At 41.3% G+C, this 21,321-nt stretch overlaps 2 protein-coding genes across 5 annotated transcripts in view; both read left to right on the top strand.

Moving 5' to 3' along the window:
• Positions 1–2,806: 2,806 nt before the first annotated feature.
• pygo2 (pygopus homolog 2 (Drosophila)) lies at positions 2,807–8,429 on the top strand. 2 transcript variants are annotated; one of them, XM_026928285.3, is made up of 3 exons: positions 2,807–2,905; positions 4,371–4,420; positions 5,601–8,429. In XM_026928285.3, the coding sequence occupies exons 2-3, from the start codon at positions 4,379–4,381 to the stop codon at positions 7,212–7,214; spliced, it is 1,656 nt and encodes a 551-aa protein (XP_026784086.1). In that variant the 5' UTR covers positions 2,807–2,905; positions 4,371–4,378; the 3' UTR covers positions 7,215–8,429. The 2 variants fall into 2 exon arrangements, with proteins under 2 accessions (XP_026784086.1, XP_053087469.1); XM_053231494.1 differs by having other exon boundaries at positions 2,807–3,704.
• A 3,009-nt stretch (positions 8,430–11,438) lies between these two features.
• The window catches only part of cgnb (cingulin b), a 36,910-nt gene continuing 27,027 nt past the window's right edge, over positions 11,439–21,321 (top strand). For 2 of the 3 annotated variants that reach the window (XM_053231439.1, XM_053231438.1), the window contains exons 1-4: positions 11,439–11,737; positions 18,816–19,907; positions 20,550–20,650; positions 21,148–21,217. In XM_053231439.1, the coding sequence (XP_053087414.1) occupies positions 18,825–19,907; positions 20,550–20,650; positions 21,148–21,217 (1,254 nt within the window). In that variant the 5' untranslated portion in view covers positions 11,439–11,737; positions 18,816–18,824. The remainder of the gene's footprint in view (positions 11,738–18,815; positions 19,908–20,549; positions 20,651–21,147; positions 21,218–21,321) is intronic. The other variant, XM_053231440.1, reaches the window with a different exon arrangement.

Raw genomic sequence — 21,321 nt, 5'->3', positions numbered from 1 at the left:
TATTAATTAAATTATAAAAATGACCTTAGTCTTTTTCCCCTATAATACACCCTGCTGAGTTCATGATGGACTTCGCAATTACCTGATAGGTGGAAGGAGGTACAATATGTAAAACAACAACAAAAACAAACAAACAAAAAACAGACCCTGCTGTTCCCTTTGGACTGGGAATGTGAACCACTAACATAACAGACGCCCTCAATTGGTCAGCATTTTACCTACCAGCTACTTTGCATTGACAAAGTCACAGCAATAGACCTCTCTCCACTATGCTTTAGTAATACAATGCCATGTCTAGTAATAAAGCAGTGGAGTAGGCTTTTGGTTTTAATGCTTCAGAAATGTAAAACATACCACTTCTCAGTATTTGTCAGGAATACTCTATTTCCAGTTTTAAGAATAGGTGAAAATCATGTTTAGACTATAGCATTTAATAATACTGTTGTTTTTTAATGCATAGAGTCAGTACACAGATTAACATATAAATTCTATAAATTCAATTTCAAAGTCTCCTACCTTTTTCTTTTAGAGTTTATAGAAATTGGGCAGTGTGAGATATTGAGAACAGGTGAAAGTAGCAGAACAACCAGTATAGAATATGTTCATGACTAATGTGAGTGTGTTTTAAATAAAAAAAAAATAAAAAAAAATCTTTAAAACTGCTTGTAGACACTTTAAAGCCACTCACTAATAACAGAGATGAAGTAGATTTTCAAACTCAGACTTCAGCTTGGCTCAGAACCAGTGGCGATGGCCTTTAGCGTGAGATTACCACAAAAACAACAGTGAATTGTGTGTTGGACTGTGTGTCGCACACGGTCTAACTCTTTCTCAGCACTAAAGTTTTCAGCAGCACAGCCATAAAAACAAAGAAGAATTACAATAAACTTCAGGAAGAAAAGCCATAATAATGCTCCTAGCAAGTCAACTCCATAACATTTGACATGCAAAACAGCTTTGCATTATTTGCATGAAGAGCTGCAAGCAGTGTGCATGAGGTTTGAGACGTGCAACATTAATGCTGTCTACAGCCTTCTGCTGTTCTGTAGAGGTAAAGAATGTGAAGAAAACCTCAAATGTTTACATTTTGAAGAAACAGCTAACATTTTAAATGACTGCAGCTGGTACGCAGTTTTCTGATACATTGCAATGGCATGGCACCAGTTTCCAACACAGATCCATCCAATGATCAAGGATTCAAGGAAGAGTCTATGTTTGCCAAAATAACTGCATGATGAAACCCTTGTAGCACAAGATTTCTTTGATAGTAAATACATATGAATGTACTGTGCATTTACATGTAGGACTACTTCTTTTCTTTTTTCCTGATTGTACTCTGTGGCAGCAGTGCAACACATACAATCATGCAGATACAGGTCAAGGTCTGTAGTTAATGTTTACATCAAAGATCAAAATGAGAATAAAAAAATATGATCTCAGTGACTTTGCCATGGGTCCTGGTGCCAGACGGGCTGCTTTGAGTATTTCAGAGACTCCTGGGACTTCAACACACAGCAGTCTCTATAGTTTACACAGAATGGTGCAAAGCAAAAAAAAAAAAAAAAAAAAAAAAAAAAAAAAAAAAACTCATCAGTTGAGCAGCAGTTCTGCGGGCAGAAACTACAGTCTACAGTAACACAATAACTACTCTTTACAACACTGGTGAGCAGAAAAGCATCTCAGAACACTAAACCCTGAAGAAGAAAGGCTACAACAGCAGAAAACCACATCAGGCTCTGCTCCTGTCCACCAAGGACTCTGAGGCTACAGAGGGCACATAATCACCCAAATTGCACAGTTAACAATTGTAAAAATATCAGGTAATGCTTTTTTCAATATTCAATCTTCTAAATTGCTGCTTTCAGTTATTTTGCACTCCTCTTTAGAACACATGCCCATGAACAAGCAGCTTACAGCTCAGTCTAAGCACATGCAGATCCAAGTCTCCATTAGTGATAAAGATTCTTTAATTAAAGTACACCTTGTCCTAGGGACGTGTTGTGGAGACATACTGAGATACACTGCCACTTCCTGCCACGTAATTATGAGCAAGAGGGCTTTAACATGTTATTAACACTTTAAATATAATATACAGTGCAGTATATATTTATACTAATATACACTAATATTTTCTACTTCAGAGTGACTTTCTATCACTTTACTGTTACACACTGCTGCTGCATTCAGTCTGTACTATTGCATTTGCACATGCTTTCTTGCTAAATTTGCACTGTGCACATATTAATGCACGTGTTGTCTTATCCTGCACTGTATCCTTTTGTTTATTGTTGATGGTTGAACTGTACTCAATTACCACCACTACTGTGTAGCAATAAAACAGTCTTGAAAAATATCTATAGCCGTGTTTATGCTTTATATAGTCTGTGTACATACAAATAGAAATTTAGTGTCTTGTCTTCTTTAAAGCAGAGCATAAATTAAATTAGCTGAGGGTTATATTAACAAGAGACACACACACACACACACACACACACCACAACGCAGTCGCGCGCGGGCACTCACGCACACAGCCTGCGCGCGCTCTTCCACGTGAAACAAGAGTGCCTCGAGCCATGCTCCTTCATGGGTTGATCTCGACGAGTCCACAGTCTAAAACCGGCGGGGGTGTCCCCTAATGATTCAATCGCACTTTGAAGCAACACCTTTAAACCTCATAATATACCTTTGGTGAAAATTATTCCATAGCGGTAATTAATGGAAAATAGGATATAAAAACATCTTACATCATTTTATTCAATAAAGTCAAATAACTAATATAACACAGTCACCCCTATATTTCCGTCATCCAGTGTAAGCGTCTCGCCCGGCTGTCCCTCTTTGTCCGGCAGCGACTGTAGGCCGTAATAGTCATGGCCAATTTCGCGTTTGAGGATAAATTTTAATTGTAAGTCTATTTGACATTGACTGTTTGCTTTATGAGGATTGATAAATATGGAATAATGTAACTGCTTAGTTTGATTCAACGCTTAGCGTGAGCCACATACAGCTTGCAGTCAAAGCCTGAGCTAGCTGGTTTACTAGCTATGCTAGCTACTCGGCTCTTAACAGCTAATGTAGCTAAGCTAGCTAGCAATCTGGCGGGCGCTTTCACAGAAACCGCATCGAGTTAAACATGGAGTGAGTGCGCGCGGGGTTTCATGTCGCGTGCGTGTAGCGTGCAGCTCGTTCGCGTTGCGTTATGATCGGGACAATCAGAGCTTAGCCTTGTCTTCACATTACACTCGGGTTGTGTAGCGCTGTAGCTAACCGCTAGCCAGTTAGCAGCACATCTGTAAGTGATCACAGGAGGAGGAGGAGGAGGAGGAGGGAGGGGGGCTCGCAGGCACGTTCATTCAATAACATTACCAGCTTGTTGGTTCGGGGTTTTTTTTCTCTCCGTCTTTCTCCGTGTTCACTTTTCCAGCAGGAGAATCTCAGTCCTGAGTAAGGTTAGTCTGTTCACTGCGAAACAAAACCCCAGATGAAGGCAGATCCGCTACCTGCTCAGTACTCTGTGAGGGATTCTGCGATCTTAGCTGTCAGCCTGTAGTGCTGCGCTGCCGTTACTTGGACCTGAGGACACGTCCGTCTGCTTCTTTTTTTTATGTGTGAACGGTGACATGGCAGCGCGCCGCCGATCGTTTTAATGGCTGCCGAATCGGGGAGACTGCAGGCGGGACAAGGTCAAGGGAAGCGTGGCAAAGGTAGGCAAACGGCCATCTGCGCATCTCTGTGTCCGAGCGGAGTCCACAGCTCAAATCTGCCCTTTCCACCCTTGTCCCTGTGTGTACAATGGCCCTGTTTTTCCCCTCATGGGCTCTGTCTCTCTCTATGGGGAGCTGGTTGTATGTCAGCTTGTCTGTCCACTGGGCTCTACCTGCGTCCTGTGTCCACTCAAGTCTCACACGCTCTGTGCTCGAGTCTTTTTCCTACTTGCCATTCGCCTCTAGCCCTCTCTCACCCAGCTTACACGCTGGGCCTGAGCACGCAGTGTGGTGCGGAACTCGGTTTGCATTTGCTTTCTTGCATTGTAAACGTTATCTGTCAACTACACGCCATGACGCGCAGAGACACTTTTACACCTGTATTGGGTTTAGCAGAGTGGCAAGAGATAAATACTATTACACCTGGATCCAGGCTGGAGCTTATATGTACACAGCATAGAGAAAAAGACATGACATTGTAAATTCCAGTAAACAAGTAAAGTTAATGCACACAGCTGCATTAATCTCACAGGTCCATATATGCTGATGGGTACAAAACCTGCTTTTCAAAAATAAAACATTCACGAATCTTCCATTAACAGGTTATTTTCTTGTTCTTTTCTATTCCTCTCTCTCTCCCTTATCTCCATGTGTGCTTGTGTTTAGGTTCCCAGATGAAAAGCCCAGAGAAAAAGAAGAGGAAGTCTAGCACTCAGGTGAAATAAGTTCCTAGAACCTTCACTTTTGGAGATGTAAAAATAGAGATGGAAATATTTTGCACAGCTCCAGGATCTCCGGTTCGACCCTGAGCTTGGGTTCTGTGTGCGTGGAGTCTCACATGTTCTTCTTCCCAAATACAAACAGATAGGTGGATTGGCTACTCTAAATTGCCCCTGGATGTGCGTGTGTGTACGTGTGTGTGTACATGTGTGTGTACATGTGTGTATGTTTGTGTGTACGTATATGTGTGTGTGTGTGTGTGTGCGTGTGTATGTTTGTGTGCACGTGCATGTGTACGTGTGTGTGCGTATATGTGTGTGTGTGTGTACGTGTGTGTGTACATGTGTGTATGTTTGTGTGTACGTGCATGTGTACGTGTGTGTACGTATATGTGTGTGTGTGTGTACGTATGTGTGTGTGTGTATGTTTGTGTGCACGTGCATGTGTACGTGTGTGTACGTATATGTGTGTGTGTGTACGTATGTGTGTGTGTGTATGTTTGTGTGCACGTGCATGTGTACGTGTGTGTACGTATATGTGTGTGTGTGTGTACGTATGTGTGTGTGTGTATGTTTGTGTGCACGTGCATGTGTACGTGTGTGTATGTATGTGTGTGTGTGTACGTGTGTGTGTGTGTGTGTGTGTACATGTGTGTATGTTTGTGTGCACGTGCATGTGTACGTGTGTGTACGTATATGTGTGTGTGTACGTGTGTGTGTGTGTGTGTGTACGTGTGTGTGAACATGTGTGTATGTTTGTGTGCACGTGCGTGTGTGCACGTGCATGTGTACGTGTGTGTACGTATATGTGTGTGTGTGTGTGTACCTGTGTGTATGTATGTGTGTGTGTGTGTGTGTGTGTGTACGTGTGTGTGTGTGTGTGTGTGTGTGTGTGTGTACGTGTGTGGTGCTCACATCAAGTGTTCACAGGACAGGTTCCGGACTCACTGTGACCCTGACCAGGATAAAGTCGTTACTGAAGATAAATGAATGGTTCCACATAGATTCAGTGCATTATTTTTTATTATTTGTTTTATTATTTATTATCTAAACAATAAAAGAAACTCAGTTGTCATTGTTTTTATGCATCTAATGATATTTTTAAATTGAGATTTAAAGTCACAGGTTAATGTTAATTTGGGCGTTCAGTCTTCTCATCTGTTTCTCTTGTGCACAGGGGGCAAGTTTCTCCCACCTCTCTGAGTTTGCGCCTCCTCCAACCCCTATGGTAGACCATCTTGTGGCCTCAAACCCATTTGATGATGACTTTGGCCCGCCGTCACGTCCCGCTGGAGCCGGGGGTCCGGGAAGCGCACCTTTTCTGCCAAGCCCAGGGGCTGGTGGCGGAGGTGGAGGATATGGAGGACCAGGTAGAATGGGAGGGGGCATGGCCTACATGGGTGGCCCTGGAGGACCAGGTGGTGGACAGCCTGGACGAAGACCCCCTTTCGGACCTCCACCACCCAACACAGGACCACATCACCCAATTGGATTTGGAGGAATGCCTGGATTTGGAGGTGGTGGAGGAGGTGGTGGTGGTGGAGGTGGTTTTCCTCCAGGGGGACCATCACAATTTAACATGCCACCTAATTTCAGCCCTCCTATGCACCCAGGGCAAGGTTTTAACCCTATACTGTCACCTGGTGGAATGGGTGGTGGTCCTGGAGGTGGTGGTCCTCCTCATCCACGCTTTGGGATGCAGCAGCCTCAGCATGGACAGGGTGGTCATCCTTTCAACAGTCCTCCGATGCCTGGGGGCCCTCGTGGTCCTCCCCATGGCCCAATGAATCCGATGGGTGGCATGCCGACTGGAATGAATATGATGGGTGGTATGGGGGGTGGAATGGGTGGAGGTAATATGGTAGGTGGCCACGCAGGGTTGCCCCCCCAGGGATCGTTCCCTCCCTCGCAAGATGGCCCCTATCCTGGGCCAGGCACTCCTGGTAGTGAAGAAGGCAAAAACTTTGTTGGTGGACCAGGCGGTGGTCCACCAGGTCCACCTCAGCAGCCACCAAACCTCAACCCATCTGGCCCTCCGTCCAACAATGCCACCCCAGGTCCATCCCCAGCTTCTGGACCTCCACAGACTGGGGGAGGGTTTCCTGGTCACCCTGATGTTCAGCAATCAACACCCAACACACCTGGGCAACCTTCATCAGCACCTCCTCCACCCAATCCTAATTCCTCCCCTACTGGTCCACTAAACGGTCCACAACCCCAGCAAGTCCCACCAAATCAGCACACTCCAGTTAACTCCGCAAGTGGCCCTGCTCCCAACACTCCATCCAATCAGCAGCAGCCAACGCCACCCAACTCCAACCCAGGCTCTGCCCCATACAATCAGCAGAACAGTGCTCCTGGTGGTGGACCTATGGCAAGCCAGCCACCTAATACCAATCAAAACAATCTAAACAACACCGGTGGCAGTAACCCTAACCCTCCATCTAACTCAGCTTCCACACCTAACACGCAGTCTCCACTTCCCACTGGCCAAGCTCCACCTTCGGTTGGTCCAGGTTCTGGACCGCCAAAACTGGGAAGTGGCATGGTGTTCCATTGTGGCTTCTGCTTGTTAGAGGTACATGATGACCAGGAGGCCATTCTTTGTGAGGCATCATGCCAACGCTGGTTCCACAGAGACTGCACAGGCCTGACTGAGCCTGCATATGGCCTGTTAACCAGAGAGAGTGCTGCGGTATGGGCTTGCGATTTCTGCCTCAAGACCAAGGAGATTCAGGCAGTATATGTACGCCAGAGCCTGGGACAGCTGGTGGCTGCCAATGAAGGCTAAGCGACCAGGAACAGCAAGTAGGCTAAGGAAAGTGGACAGAGTAGGAAATGTAGGGAAACCAATGGATGGAACACGAATGGAAAATGTGGACTCTGTACTTCCTGTGTTGAGTGCTCTTGCAAACCACACAAGCACTTTTAAAGCTTACATTTCTTGATTGGGGGAAGTTTGAGCATGGTTTTTCAAGAACACTATGATAACCAGTAATGAATCATATTACCAGTACGATTTGGCTCGCATTTAAGGGAAAGAAAATATTTCTGTTATTGCTTCAATTGAACACATGGTTGTAAAAGTGCAGAAGAATTTTTGTAATATTGTCGTATTTAAAAGTAATTAACTAATATCCAGTATAGATTCCAGTCAGAGTAAACTTTCCCTCCAAAAGCAGCTTGTCTACCAGCAAAGCACTGACAACAACTCACTACCTCACAGATTTAACAGTTGTACACATGCTTTGGCACAGATTGACTGCTATCTAAAGCTAGAGTGAGGTCTCCCTACACCACCTCCTCTAGTCCATGGTTTCCATTTCAGTGTGTCCAAAGGAAACAAGTACCTTTCTTCACCTTTGAGAGAAATGGTGTATACACATGTATATAATGAATATTAGTCACAATTTTTCTGTTCCTTTTGGGAAGAGTTGTCCTGTAAACAGAAAGATCCCTGACATTTAATCATGCTGTTGCCAAGTTTTTGTCTGAATATACATTCATTCACCATTTTTATTTAAAACTGAACACTGAGAGGTCAGTGTGGATGGTTGGCTACATAGGCAGTAGTGCTACATAACCATATCAGATGTGTATAGTCTTTGGATTGCATGTGAACCAAATGCAGTAATTTGTCCACTGTTTGTAATGTATTGTTTCTTTCTAGGCCTCAGTGAGGGGTGTGAAGTAGACCAAATAACAGAATGAAATCAAATCAGCTCATGTTTCTGTTGCTGAAAAAGATGTTATTTTCTTGTTTCCACATTTCTGTCCAGGTTGCCTTTTTTTCTTAGCAATTATCCATTTTTGTACTGATGTCTAGTGTGCAGACTCTAGTGCCCTCTGTTGTCCAGAATTGTGCAGTAAAGTTTGAGGTGGGCAGAAGTAAGGTAATGTTGTGAAAGAAGTAAAGGAAAATGTATTTGTATTTTTACTTGCCATTTTTTGTAGACTATTGTTGCATTAAATTTGGGTTTGACTACCCAGTAAACCAAGTCATGAAGTTAATGTTATATCCTTCTTTTCTTTCAGATACATGGCTCATATTTAATTAATTTTCACTGCCTTAGCACTCCATTCTACTCTCCTTCCAAATAATATAAATGTCAAATAACAACACTATTTCAATCATGATGTCTGCCACAGTGTGTAAGTAATTCCACAGGTTACTTTCTTAATGCATTTTAGGATTTCAGAAATATCCTACATGTTACAACTAAGACATTCTATGATAGTTGTTTGAAAACATCCTTGGAAGTAATATATTTTATTATCTGTTATTACAATACCTCTCTATTAAATATTTTTGTTATTATTTTATCTGGTGTATTCTGATGTGAAACCCTTAAGGTTGGCTATATAGTATGAAACACTCTTACTAGTGTTTTGAATAAAAACTTCTAATCATGGATTTTATCTTAGAGACATATTAGTGCTTCAGTATCGTTACTGTTTAAATAAATGACGAGTGAATGTGGTGCACTTTACAAATTCACAATAAATCATTAAAGACAGTCAGGAATTTCAAGGCCACAATGTGACACTTTTCAAAGCACTGAAAGCAGAACAGGGAGTTTGTCTCCTGACATTTCATGGCTTAGGAATGAAATAAACTATTCACTTAATGTACACTTTACTGGGTACACCTACCATGTACCTGTACTCGTTGGCCATTTTATCAGGTAAAGGTACCATGCAGTTTGATGCACTTTGCAGGCGTACAGATGCTAACAGTAGTCCATCTGTTGATTGTGAACTCCCTTTACATTGTTCATCAGTGGTAAGAGACCACCAGAAGGGCACTGATGATCCAAAATAGCACTTGGAGTCTTCTGGATTTTAGCTAGAAGTGTCCTTTGCCTGAATAAAGCTCACATAAGTGCTACTGATCCAACCAAGCAGTCCTACGCTGTAAGAAATGATCTAGCAGGCCTGGAAAGAAAGAAAGTTCAGGCAGCTGACATCGGAGTGGGAAGTGGTAATAGAGAACCATCTCACACAAAGGGGACTTCGTTATCATACAATGACACCAAAATAAGATGGACATCTGAATAGGAAGTAAGAGACACATGGGACTGGCCTTGCAGCCATCATATACTTTCCTATTCCAAGACAATTCCTATTGCACAATTCTACATAATTTATATTTGGAAGAAAAAATAGCCTAGTTGTCCTTTCTTCTTATTTCTAACAGTCACTCTTGTTGTTATTAGGGACATGAATGTGAGTGACGTAAAGCAAGGTGTTGGTTGATTTCTGACGGGTTTGTCAGGCTATACTCCCATGCTGATTGGTACAGTGCAGGTTGGTGTTGTGGGTTGGGTCAGAATTTTACTCAGACTTTGGTTAAGTTGCATTCAAAGTTTGAGGCCTGCTCCATTTTAGGTCTATATTTTATTATGATGGCTTTTTAAAATTAACTTAGGAACAGCTAACACTGAAAGAAGCTAATTCTCAACTCTCAAGAAGCTAACGCTCTTTTTTTTTTTTTTTGCCATGAACATATACAGTAAAGTGGATGAGAGATGGTGGTTTGTAAGCTTTTGCCTTGAGGGTACACAAAGGGGTCAAATATTAAGCTTAGCTTAGTTGGCATGAACATACCAAAATAAATGACCACCCAGTCAAAACATCTGACACTGTATACGTGTATCACAATATGTAGATTTCTATAAATGTACATTACAAACCACAAGCCAGTGTAATGACTGGTACTGTAATCCTGTTCATAAAATACAGAGATGTAATAACCTTTATGAACAGAAGCGTTCACAATTTCACCAAATTATCACTGGTATTACTAACTGTAGTGCCTTAAGAGTGTGTGTGTGTGTGTGTGTGTGTGTGTGTGTTCTCTTTCACTATACTGTTCCATTCTGATGTTACTGATGACTGTTCATTATCACATTACACATATTACACTACTGTTTAAGATTGTATAATTTATTTGTACAGTTTGACTGCTGTTTATTCTGTTTGTACCATTGGTGAGTATTATACACACACACACACACATATGTATATATATATATATATATATATATATATATATATATATATATATATATATATATTATACACACAGTGGACAACACTGAAAGTCTGTTTTTTTTTACATTTAAAATTGTAAATAAAGTTTTACAATTTTGAAAATTTAAAATACAAAAAGAGGAAATTTGCAACATCTTGACTATTCAATAGTCAAGCTGTTGTACAATTTCTAGGTTGCTCTTTAAATGTAAGCAAATGTGTGATATTGACCATGGTAATGGCTTTGTATAAAAGGTCAGATTTCCCATGAGTCTCTTCCCTTCTACTGAAGAGTGTGATCAGACTACACTCTGATGGATCTGATGTAAAATGGATCATCAGGTTTTGTGGAGTCCATGCCAGCTCAAGTGCACACTGTCATTAAAGAGAAAAGAGAATGAACCAAATACTGAAATCCATGTAAATATGACAAAGATTCTACTTTTCAGTCCAGTTGTTGCTGATAATATCATTTGTAATGAAACCTTTGTGTTAAACTGAAAGACAGAAGCCAGGCAGAAGTTTTTCACTAGTGCTCTCAGTGACCATCACTTCACCTCCTCACACAGTTCCTCACACACTTACTCTTCTGTCTACTTCTCCTCTAACTGGAATACTGTTTTAAAATGTACTTTTAGTCCAGTTCAAGCTTAAAAAGATTAAATTCAGCCATTATTTTATCTCTTTCTGGTTAGTGTTTATTTTAATAAGCATGAGTCCTGTAGGATTACCCGCTGTCCGGAATGATGTAGTCTCTCTACATTAACTGTAACATTAAGTGTTTATGGTGGTTTGTGTGTTCACACTGCTGTAGATGTTAAACACGCACACAGTGATCACACTTTCAGATACTTCGAGCAGAAATATTCGGATTAGATTGACATGTGCTCCTGGCCAATAGCGTGCGTCTGAGGGCAGGCCACGAGACATTTCCGACTAATTGGAGCCGTAGGGGGGCGGGGCGATGGAGAGGTTGCGTGACGCCAGCGCAACAGGTTGTCGAGAGGGTTTTATTTAATTCCCGACGCTGGACTGTGTGATCTCTCCATCCTTATTTTAAAAGCAGCATTTGCAGAACCACATGGTGAGCAGTAAGCGTGAAGCGGACCTGCCTCTGACTGTACAGCTGTGTGGAAGATTGGCGCAGCTTTGTTTAGTTTATAGGAGAACAGGACACTAATGTTTCCTCTCCACACTGCAGCAGTCTCAGCTCCATTCAGCGCTACATTCACTCCAGCTGGAGCTCAGCCCCTGCTTCCTCCTCAGAGCGCGTGTGTTCCGGTGAGTGACATGAGATAAAGTGACATGAGATAAAGTGACATGAGATAAAGTGAGATGAGGTGAGAGATGACCTGTTGCTTCCAGGTTGTCTTGTTTCTGCTTGTTTTCTAACAGCATGGAAATGTGCTGCTCAGGGCTTCAGTGTGTTACAGGAGGCTCGATACTTCTCGATACTTCTCGATATCTCTCGATACTGAAGCCTTGAGCATCAGCCGATACCCAGACTAAGCTTTAAAATGTTTTTCTTTTTAAACTGAATACTTCACCATTAAACTCTTTCACACAAAAATCACTTCCACTGTAAATATACTAAAAATAAAGTAGAAATCAGTCCTAACAAGAGAATTATTTGTTTGTTTGTTTGTTTGTTTGTTTGTTTGCTGATATCACTTCAGTACTGATACTGGTACCAGGCTGCTGCCATCTCTGATGTATTTACTCCTAATGTGTACCTGACATGATTTTCTTTTCACAGGGAAAACATACAACTTTTGTGTAACTTTTGTATGTATTTAACTAATGTAAATATATTCCAGCTATTCCATGGTTGAACAGGGTGAAAGTCAGAGTAATAAAAATATATCAATTTAAATATAATGTAATTTAATTGTGTATGTAATATAAATATATATTTATTTCACACTTTATTTATTATTTTTTTTACATAGGGAAGAGACGTAGCCTGTACACAATCAATTCTTTTTAAATGTGGACACAACAGATGGCTACTGCTCTGACATTCTCATTAACTCTAATGTTGTATTGAATTAAAAAATAAATTAGAACACTGCTATTATATAAGTGCAGAGATAATGACACCCCAATCCCATATCAGCGTGTATCAGCTACAGAGTGCCAGTGACTAAAACCTGCTGACGTTTACACTGACTGCAATAAGACACCTTCTGTCTGTTAATGAAAAATTGTTTAATGACTTGGAACAGATTTTGTCCAGCTACTTGCCTCCAGTTACGTACATTACAGTGCTGATCGATTCACACGTATACGCTGATGTGCACATGTACAGTATGCTTCAGTGTGCAGCGTGCACGTTCTGCACAATAATCCAGAAAAGAAAAACATCTGACATACAGATAAAGATAATACACACAGATACACTGATTTTGAGAGCGAGTCGGGACAAATACAGCAAAGCTGAAATATTGGCCTGGTGAAAAACAGCACATTTCCTCTCCCGAATTAAATATCTGTTGTTGTTTGTTTAAATGTAATGATTAATCTTCAGCGAGTGTAAGGTCTGACAGATTGAACTTTTATAGCTTTCATCGGTTCCATTCAAACTTGTTTTATATACGGCATGTGTTCTGTGTTTAACTGTTGTAGTGGATCATTACATTTTAAAAGCTGAGTTTCAGTGTTTGGTCAAAGCTCAAATATTCCATCTGACTGAAACTCACCAACCTGCTGGATTAGTATGATGCAATTAAAATGTGGAGTGAGTGAGTGAGTGTGTATATGTGTGTGTGTGTGTGTGTGAGAGAGAGAGAGAGAGAGAGAGAGAGTGAGTGAGTGAGTATAGTATGTATGTCAATTAGGGCTACAATTCAGTTCAATTCAATTCAAACTACAATTCAGTCTGCATATTTAGATAATAAATAATGAGTCACAATAGTATTTCTGTAGTTTATCTAAGCTATAAACCATTGGCTGTGTCGCAGATTGCATATTATATTAGTGGGATGTTCATAAGTGTCTACTTCACCTTAACCACAAATAAGTCTTATTCACAATTTTCTCACTCTTATGCTTTTTGACATACAGTAAAATCATAATATAGATTAATATTTTCTCATTGTTGCATAGGCTGTGCTAATTCAGACACAGTGTTTTGAGGTTAGGAATAATTTTAGAAATAAAATGTGATCCCTGATGTTTGGACTAAAATAAATAACTATGTTGTTTAACGCAAGATTACAGGTGAGGATGTTTCTGTTGGTTTCGTGTCAGCTCGGAGGAGAATGGATGACAAAAGTACAAATGACCCCCTAAGGGTACTAATACATTTTTTTTTTTTTTGCTAAAGTAAAAACTTCCTATGAATTGTTGCAGATAAGATGCTAGGTGTGACTGGTAACAGTGGTCTTTGGCATGGTCATTTATCTCCTATACATTTTCGCACACAGTTTCCACTTGTTTACACTAAACTGTGCACAAACAGCTGAGCTTGATGCATATTTCAGGGCAGAGTAATTAAACTCCAGGAGGAATCAAACAGAGTTTCTGTATGTTTGTAGTCCCTCATTCACAGTTCATTACTCTGGTATATATTTAAATAAAAATACAGCCTAGGGCGGAATAGGAGCCCCTCTGGTTTTGACACATTATAGGGGTATAACGACACAACAAAAATAAGCATTACCTGAATATCTTCCTTAAGTTTCCATTTTCAGTTTAAAAACGTTCACCATTAGAAAAGGACAGTAATTGACACTTAGTACTGACAGTGTTAGTGATTTATTCAGACTCTTCGCAGTGTGTAATGAAAGCTGTGCATTAGAAGGGCAGTAGTAGCTCAGTGGTTAAGATGTTGGACTACTGAAGGTAGTGAGTTCAAATCCCGGTACTGCCAAGCTGCCACTGCTGGGCCCTTGAGCAAGGCCCTTAACCCTCAACTGCTCAGTTCTATAAAAAAATGAGATGTGTAAGTAATGAGAAATGTAAGTTGCTCTGGATAAGGGTGTCTGCCAAATGCCATCAAAATGTAATGAATTTAAGAAAATTAAACATGGCCAAGCTTTCACTGGTGTGACTGACAAGGGGGCGTGTCTGAAGCTCAGAGCTTTGTCCGTTCTGCTGTTTGGTAGTTGTGCTCTCAGAGTCATGCAGCTCTCTGATGCTTGTTGAATCCTGCATGAATCCACTCTTGAATATAAACTTCACAATCACTGCAGTGATTTCTTTAGCCTGGATTGAATGGGAAGGAAAGGGTATTAGGGCAGAGGTATTGGACAGATATTTGGTGTATTTGACACACTGGAACTTTTCAGTCCAGCACTCACTGGCCCTCAGCGTCGTAACTTACCAGGAAGCCGGAGTGCTTCATTACACCAGAGCTTAAAGGTTTGGGGGAATCTTTCAGCTCCTGCTTGCTGCTGACCATAGCCATTGCTGTTTTTTTTCACCCAAGTTAGTACGCTAGTGTGTTAGCATATTTGCATATATGCAGTCTGTCGAGTGTATTGTGCGATACGCAGATGTTTTGAATTCAGAGCCTTGTATTGAACAACATGATTCAATACACTGTGTCGTCTTAATCGGACGAAAATCAGACAGTGAGATAACCAAATTAGACAAACTAAGTACAGTTGAGGGAACAGACGTGGCTTTAAAAAGGTAGAAGGAAAATGACAGGAACAAAAATTAAAAAAAAAAAAAAGTGTGTGTGTGTATGTGCTTATGCATGTGTGCATGCGTTTGTGTGCGTGCACATGTGAGTGTGTGTGTGTGTGTGTGTGTGTGTGTGTGTGGAGAGACCAGATGATCCTGTCTGGTCACATTCCCTCTGACAATGACACAGCGGTTTCTGGGGCAGGCGAGGTGAAAGCAGATCGAAGCTGCAGTTTCAGGTGATTTTGTAATGTTAGCAAGGAAGTAAAACACTACAAACAAAAAGAAGTAAATCATGACCTGAAGTTTACCAAGCTTCATATGAATAAAAGTGCAGGAACTAGTGACACTTTGCCTTACACAAAGACTACGAGACACAGCGAGTCTGTTCAAAACAAACAGCAAATTCAGCCACTGAAAAGAATAAATCTAATGTAACTATACATTTTGTGTCACTTGTTACATTCTCGGGGAGTATTTCGAGATATGGAAAATGATATGTCACAGCTTGAAGAAGTTTGTTTCTTGTGTTTGTTGAAACTAGTCTGTGCAATCGCATGGAGCAGGACATGTGTAGTGAGAATGTGTGGAATTCTGGCTATGTGCGCATGACAATGGCTGATCAGCGGTGGGCCTCACAGAGGTGCTGCCTGTTACAGTGTAACCCAGCCCTCCATTACAGCCAGTTATTTATTCTAGCCAAGCAGTTACTGATCGATTACTAAAACCCATTAGGTGTTTTAGTGAATGTTTAACATATTTGGATATCAGTGGCTGCTGGTGGTTTTTAAAATAGGGGAAGCACAGGTCTGTTGTTGAAGTACATATCTGTGTGTCTTCTGTATTTGTGTTGCACTGGTCTCCTGTTAATTCTCTCCTCATAAGTAAGAGCATCAAAAGACTTCATCAAGCATCTAACATCAGCTCAACAAAATAAATGTCTGCCAGCTAAGCTGCTAATACACTATGTGTCCAAAAGTATGTGCACCCCTGGCCCTCACACCCATATGCTGTTTTTCTTCAGTCTGTTGCCACAAAGTTGGAGCACACAGTTGTATAGAATGTCTCTGTATGCTGTAGCGTAACAGTTTCCCTTCACTGGAACTAAGAGGCTCCAACCTGTTCCATCATGACAATGCCCCTGTGCACAAAGCGAGCTCCATGAAGACATGGACATGCATTGACTGCACCCCAGACCTCCTCGACATCCCAACATCAGCGCCTGATCTCACTAATGCGCTTGTAGCTGAATGAACACAAATCCCCACAGCCACGCTCCAACATCTAGTGGAAAGCTTCCCAGAAGAGTGGAGCTCATTATAACAGGAAAGGGGAATAAATCTGGAATGAGATGTTCAACAAGCACGTATGGGTGTGATGGTCACCCAAACTTTTGGCAGTATAGTGTTGCTAGCTCAGTTTCACTGAAGAAGGTAGTCACGTCTAGATATATAGACCAATAAATAAACAAAAAAAGTGAAATGCAAATAATCAAAATAATCAAAATAACAAATTATTTACTTTATTTTCCAATTACATTAATAAAATAACTAGCAATACAAGTTGTATAAAACTGTTATGGATTAGTTTACTGACTCACTAGGCACTGATATATTTAAGTTTGAGATGTCAGTCATGTTCATTACCATTTTAGTGACTGGCAGGTGGTTACGAGGTTCTGCCCCTTTGAGAGATCTCTCAATCATCATATGGAGAAGCTGTGTGTCCAGGACGTGAATTATTAAAAGCCTATTGTGCAGTGAGCATTAATCTTTGCTCCCATTAAAACACAGAGTACTTGAATCTGCCATAGAAGCCAGGCTTCACTGGTTTTACTGGACACAGTCCCTGGCGCTGTCTCAGGGGCTTCAGAGGCTGAAGCTGCGCTGTCCAAGAAAAAGAGTTTGAATTAAAGGAATGAACAGTGCGACATTGCAGTGAGATATTTGGTAATTTGATTCGTAGATCTGCTAAAATACACATCAAGATTACCAAAGGACTGCACAATACTGGCAAACTACCATGATCACAAAGTTTTTAATGTAGGTTTCTAATCTGATTTTACTGGCTGTCAGTTAGGAGTGAAGGCCTTACTTCGTTTTACCTTTTTAGTCTTTAGTCTAGTCTTTAGCTCAGTGCTTGCAGAATTGAAGTAGTCTCACATGGGTTTCTCTGCACGCTCACGTCACTACCTTATGCTCACAAATACCATTGTGTGTGCGCACAATTTACAGCACCTTGTGTCTGCTGCTACTGCTCTGTGTGATCAGGCCAGCCGCCTCACTCACTCACTTAAAGATACTGTTTAAATGTCTTAACTGCAAAAATGTGCGCACAGTTGTTTTATTGTTTAATTTTAGTTACTGCTTACAAAACCCTGAGACATTTGGCTGCATGGGACAGACAGATGGACAGACGGACAGACAGACAGGCAAACAGACAGACAGAAAAAACATAAAAATGGGGTTCTGATAACTTAATTCTCCAGATTCAATAAACACTGATATGTAATGTTAGCAAGCTAACAAATGTTAAGCTCACCAGTGTCATAGTCTAATGTGTTTTAATTAACTTAGTATGGCAAAACTCATGATCATTAAAATATGATCAGGGGAAAAAGACAGCACTTTGGTTCAGCATCTTACTGCTAGCATTTTGCTGTGCAGTGTTCAACAATTCAACAAGCATGAGACGTTACCTGTTCTCAGAAACAGCAGACTGGACATTACTAACTGCTTGGTACTGACTTTTCCTGAGACTTGGCTATGCTGGGACTCCTGACTCAGCATTACACCAGGCTGGGCTGTTTCTGTTTCAAAGAGGATTCACACAAGAAGAAAGGCAGAGTTGTGTTTCTATGTAAATCCGTGCTGGTGCGTTGACGTAAGAAAGCTGTCACAGCCCTGCTGTATGGTGCTGCTATTACTCCCCACTAAATGTAGACTCTATAGAGAGACGTTGCTTCAGTTGTATTAACTTACATCATGGAAGCTGAAAATTGGAACCCGGCTGCAGTTGTTGTGCTGGTACTTGAGTATATGAACTATGAACTATGGCTGCCTTGTGATAAAGTTGGGGGTATATTCTGTAAAGAATAAGAATAAGTGTGTTATTCCACTTATACCACAGCTGCTTCCCAAAGATTACAGTGTTTGATTTATTAATGAATAACATGTTGCACATTTTAAGGATTTATGGTTAGATTTAATGTTGTGGAACATCCTAGAGACAAGTTAATTCCTGTTCTCAGTTAACAATTCCTGCAGTAAACAGTTGTTCCCTCACCAGCATCTCTCTCTCTCTCTCTCTCTCTCTCTCAAAAAAAACACAGCTTGTCATTTTAAAGAGAAACCAGAAAGCGTAACTCCTCTGTCCTGAAGACTTTCCCGTGCTGATAAACTTTGCAAAGCACTCTGACTGTTACAAAGTGCTGACACTGGAGACTCCTTCCATAAATGTTAAATAAATGTGATTTGAGCTGATTATGAGCTGTTACTTTAGAAACAATAATGTATTAGAACGATCACATTAATATGTTCATGTTACAGCCGGAACTACTCTCTGAGCTGTGCTGTTATACAAAAATAATGCAGAATTCTTCCTCACTTCCACTCTCTTTAACCAAAGTTGTTTAGGCACTTAGTCCATTTTTCAGTCTGTTAGTGTTTTTTGCAGTTGGGTGTCTGCTTTACAAAACAGTTTGCTTATTTATTAAACCTTGCTTTCACAGTGAGCCACAATGAATTCCCTCTCAGCAGATAGAAAGCCTCCAGTGGACCATGGTGTGCAGATCCGCTTCATCAAAGACCTGGATGATATGGGTGGAGGTTATGCAGAGAGGAGTCGAGGTGTTGGAGGAGCTGGAGCTGCTGGTGGCAGTGGCACTCCTGCATCCTCTACGTATGGTGTTGCAGTGAGGGTTCAGGGCATTTCTGGACAGCCCTATGTGGTGCTGAAGGATGGAGAGAAGGGTGACTCATATGGAGTACGACTGAAGACCCAGCCTCAGCCACAGACCCCAATTCTTGGACTTTCGTCCCCATTTAAGAGCCTGCCTCCAAGACCACGCGATAGTCCACAGACTCCTAAAGTTCCTTACAGCTCACTTGGGCCACTAAGTTCACCAGAGGAAGAGACTGTTGAATTTGGGAGTCCTTTGAAGAGGCCACCTGGTGATGGGCAAGCAGGAAGTCAAGGAGATGGAGAAAGAGGGACTACAGAAAATCCTGTATCTGCTCCTTCATCCAAAGACTCTGAGAAGAAAGACTTGGGAGAGCTGAATGAAGCTGGTCTTAGGCCAGTGCGGCAGACTGGAATTGGTGGAACTGTGAATGGGACAGGGAAAAGAGGGAATCAGTATACCTCTACAGAGCCATTCCCTGGAGCTTCAGCACCTGGTACTGTTGAGGAAAAGCCAGTTGAAGCCATCGACACAAAATCTTTAGCACCCATTAATAAACTTATCAGTAAATTTAATGGCAGTGCCACCTCCACCATGCCAAGCCGGATCAGAGGCCGCTCTCGAGCACGAGCATGTCTACAGTTTGACGAGCGAAAGCGTTCTCACAGCTTGGATGCTCGCAAGGAACAGGAAGAAGAGCCTCCTCCCTCACCAACCATAAACCCCTACGCTCCTACAGTAAACACCAGCTCAAGCTCCAGTCTTACCTCACCCAAACATACAACCTACAACAGTCTTGGACAGAGCTCTCCTTCCATCGCAAAGGTGCCCGCTGTTCCTACTTCAAAGGCACCTACCATTAATCAAACTCCACGGATGTTTGTTGCCAAGGAAGTGCCATCTACTATATCAAAGAAACAGGTAAGCATTTATGAAGATTGTAGAAGGAAATCCGAAACATACTGTGCCAACATTATCACCAGCTATCACGTGACCTAAGGATATAGCCTGTGTTCACTGAGCCACAGCACGACCTTGCTCTTCCTTCAGCAGACATTTGACTAGAGCTGTTACTCCACCACTGATAAACAAACTTAGCTGACATGATTTAACATTCAGGGGAAAAAAGACAAAACTGTATAACACACATACAGAAGATATTATAAATTAAGTGAATGTTATCTAGAGTGTTAAGATGGATATTACTTATATTCCACCATAGCAGCATTTACAAACATCTGTCTTTTCAGAAAAAGCTCTGAAAATGATTGCTAATGCAAAAAAGAAAGAGTTCAGTCTGTAGCATGACAGCTAATCACAAACCATGGAGCTCTGTTTAAACATGAATAAAACCACATGAGAAATTAACTTCATGGCCAGTTAATTTACTAGCATGAAGACAGTGTTCTGACTAACTGTTCATTTTCTGCCATGTCATCTGTGGCTGGAGGTTTCCAAGAAATATACTCCATTTTTGAGTGGCAACGATGCTAGGGCTCCTCTGTGTCCTTGTTTCCATCTTTCATGTAGCAGCACTTTTAAATGCTCTTGCCTTCATTTTAGGTAACTCCTGATCTTCTGAGTAGCCGAAGTCAAAGTACAGATTCCATTAATGGAGGTGAAGCTGAAGAAAAACAGGTGATCTATGAAGTCCTCAGAGAAGGGTAAGCATCCTTCACATTACAACAAGTAAATGCACCAGGTAGGCGTGGGCGATATGACAGAAACGTTATATGACTATACTTGAAGGCATTCCTAAGATACACAATATGTATCACAAGGCTGCTAACAAAGAGCCAGCAAAACATACAGCTGTATGTTTTGAAATGAGGCTTTTATTTAATGTCTACAAAAACGACTTAAAACTCAGAAGGAAAAAAATGGTAAATTCTAATAAGAAATAAAAATTGGTTCTGTACAAAACTCTAACATGAAATTCACTGCTTCTCCTCAGTATTAAAATTTTTTTAGACATTTTCTCATGTCTCAGAAATGTGTATAGTGACCTAATTCATCCCAATATCTATATTACGTCGTCATATTGGCCAGCCCTAATACCAGCTGAGGTTACCTCTCACACAGAGTGAGCATTTTACATGATAGTCTTTACTCTTCTCCACATACATGCGTTATTTCTCCATTTTGTATCTGACTACATCAGGTCTGCTGAGAGTGAGACGTCCCTGAGGCGAAAAGCAAATCTCATTCATGAGCGGTACAGAGGGCTGAAGGTGAGCATGTTCACATTCACCACAACAATTTGCATTTCCTGGAGCTGTGCCGTTGTCAGTGTATGTAGAGAGATGATATATGCGGTGTGGCATGATGTGTGCTC

This window comes from Pangasianodon hypophthalmus, chromosome 29, assembly GCF_027358585.1.
Source record: "Pangasianodon hypophthalmus isolate fPanHyp1 chromosome 29, fPanHyp1.pri, whole genome shotgun sequence".
NCBI lineage: Eukaryota > Metazoa > Chordata > Actinopteri > Siluriformes > Pangasiidae > Pangasianodon > Pangasianodon hypophthalmus.
Note: the sequence above shows the minus strand (reverse complement) of the source record. Positions and strands in the feature narration are given on the sequence as shown.

Excerpts from the sequence above, each read along its gene's own strand:
- pygo2 (XM_053231494.1), top strand. The coding sequence starts at position 3,647 with ATGGCTGCCGAATCGGGGAGACTGCAGGCGGGACAAGGTCAAGGGAAG. Across the intron at positions 3,705-4,370 it reads TCAAGGGAAGCGTGGCAAAG|GTTCCCAGATGAAAAGCCCA; the intron begins GTAGGCAAACGG and ends GCTTGTGTTTAG. Across the intron at positions 4,421-5,600 it reads AGAGGAAGTCTAGCACTCAG|GGGGCAAGTTTCTCCCACCT; the intron begins GTGAAATAAGTT and ends TCTTGTGCACAG.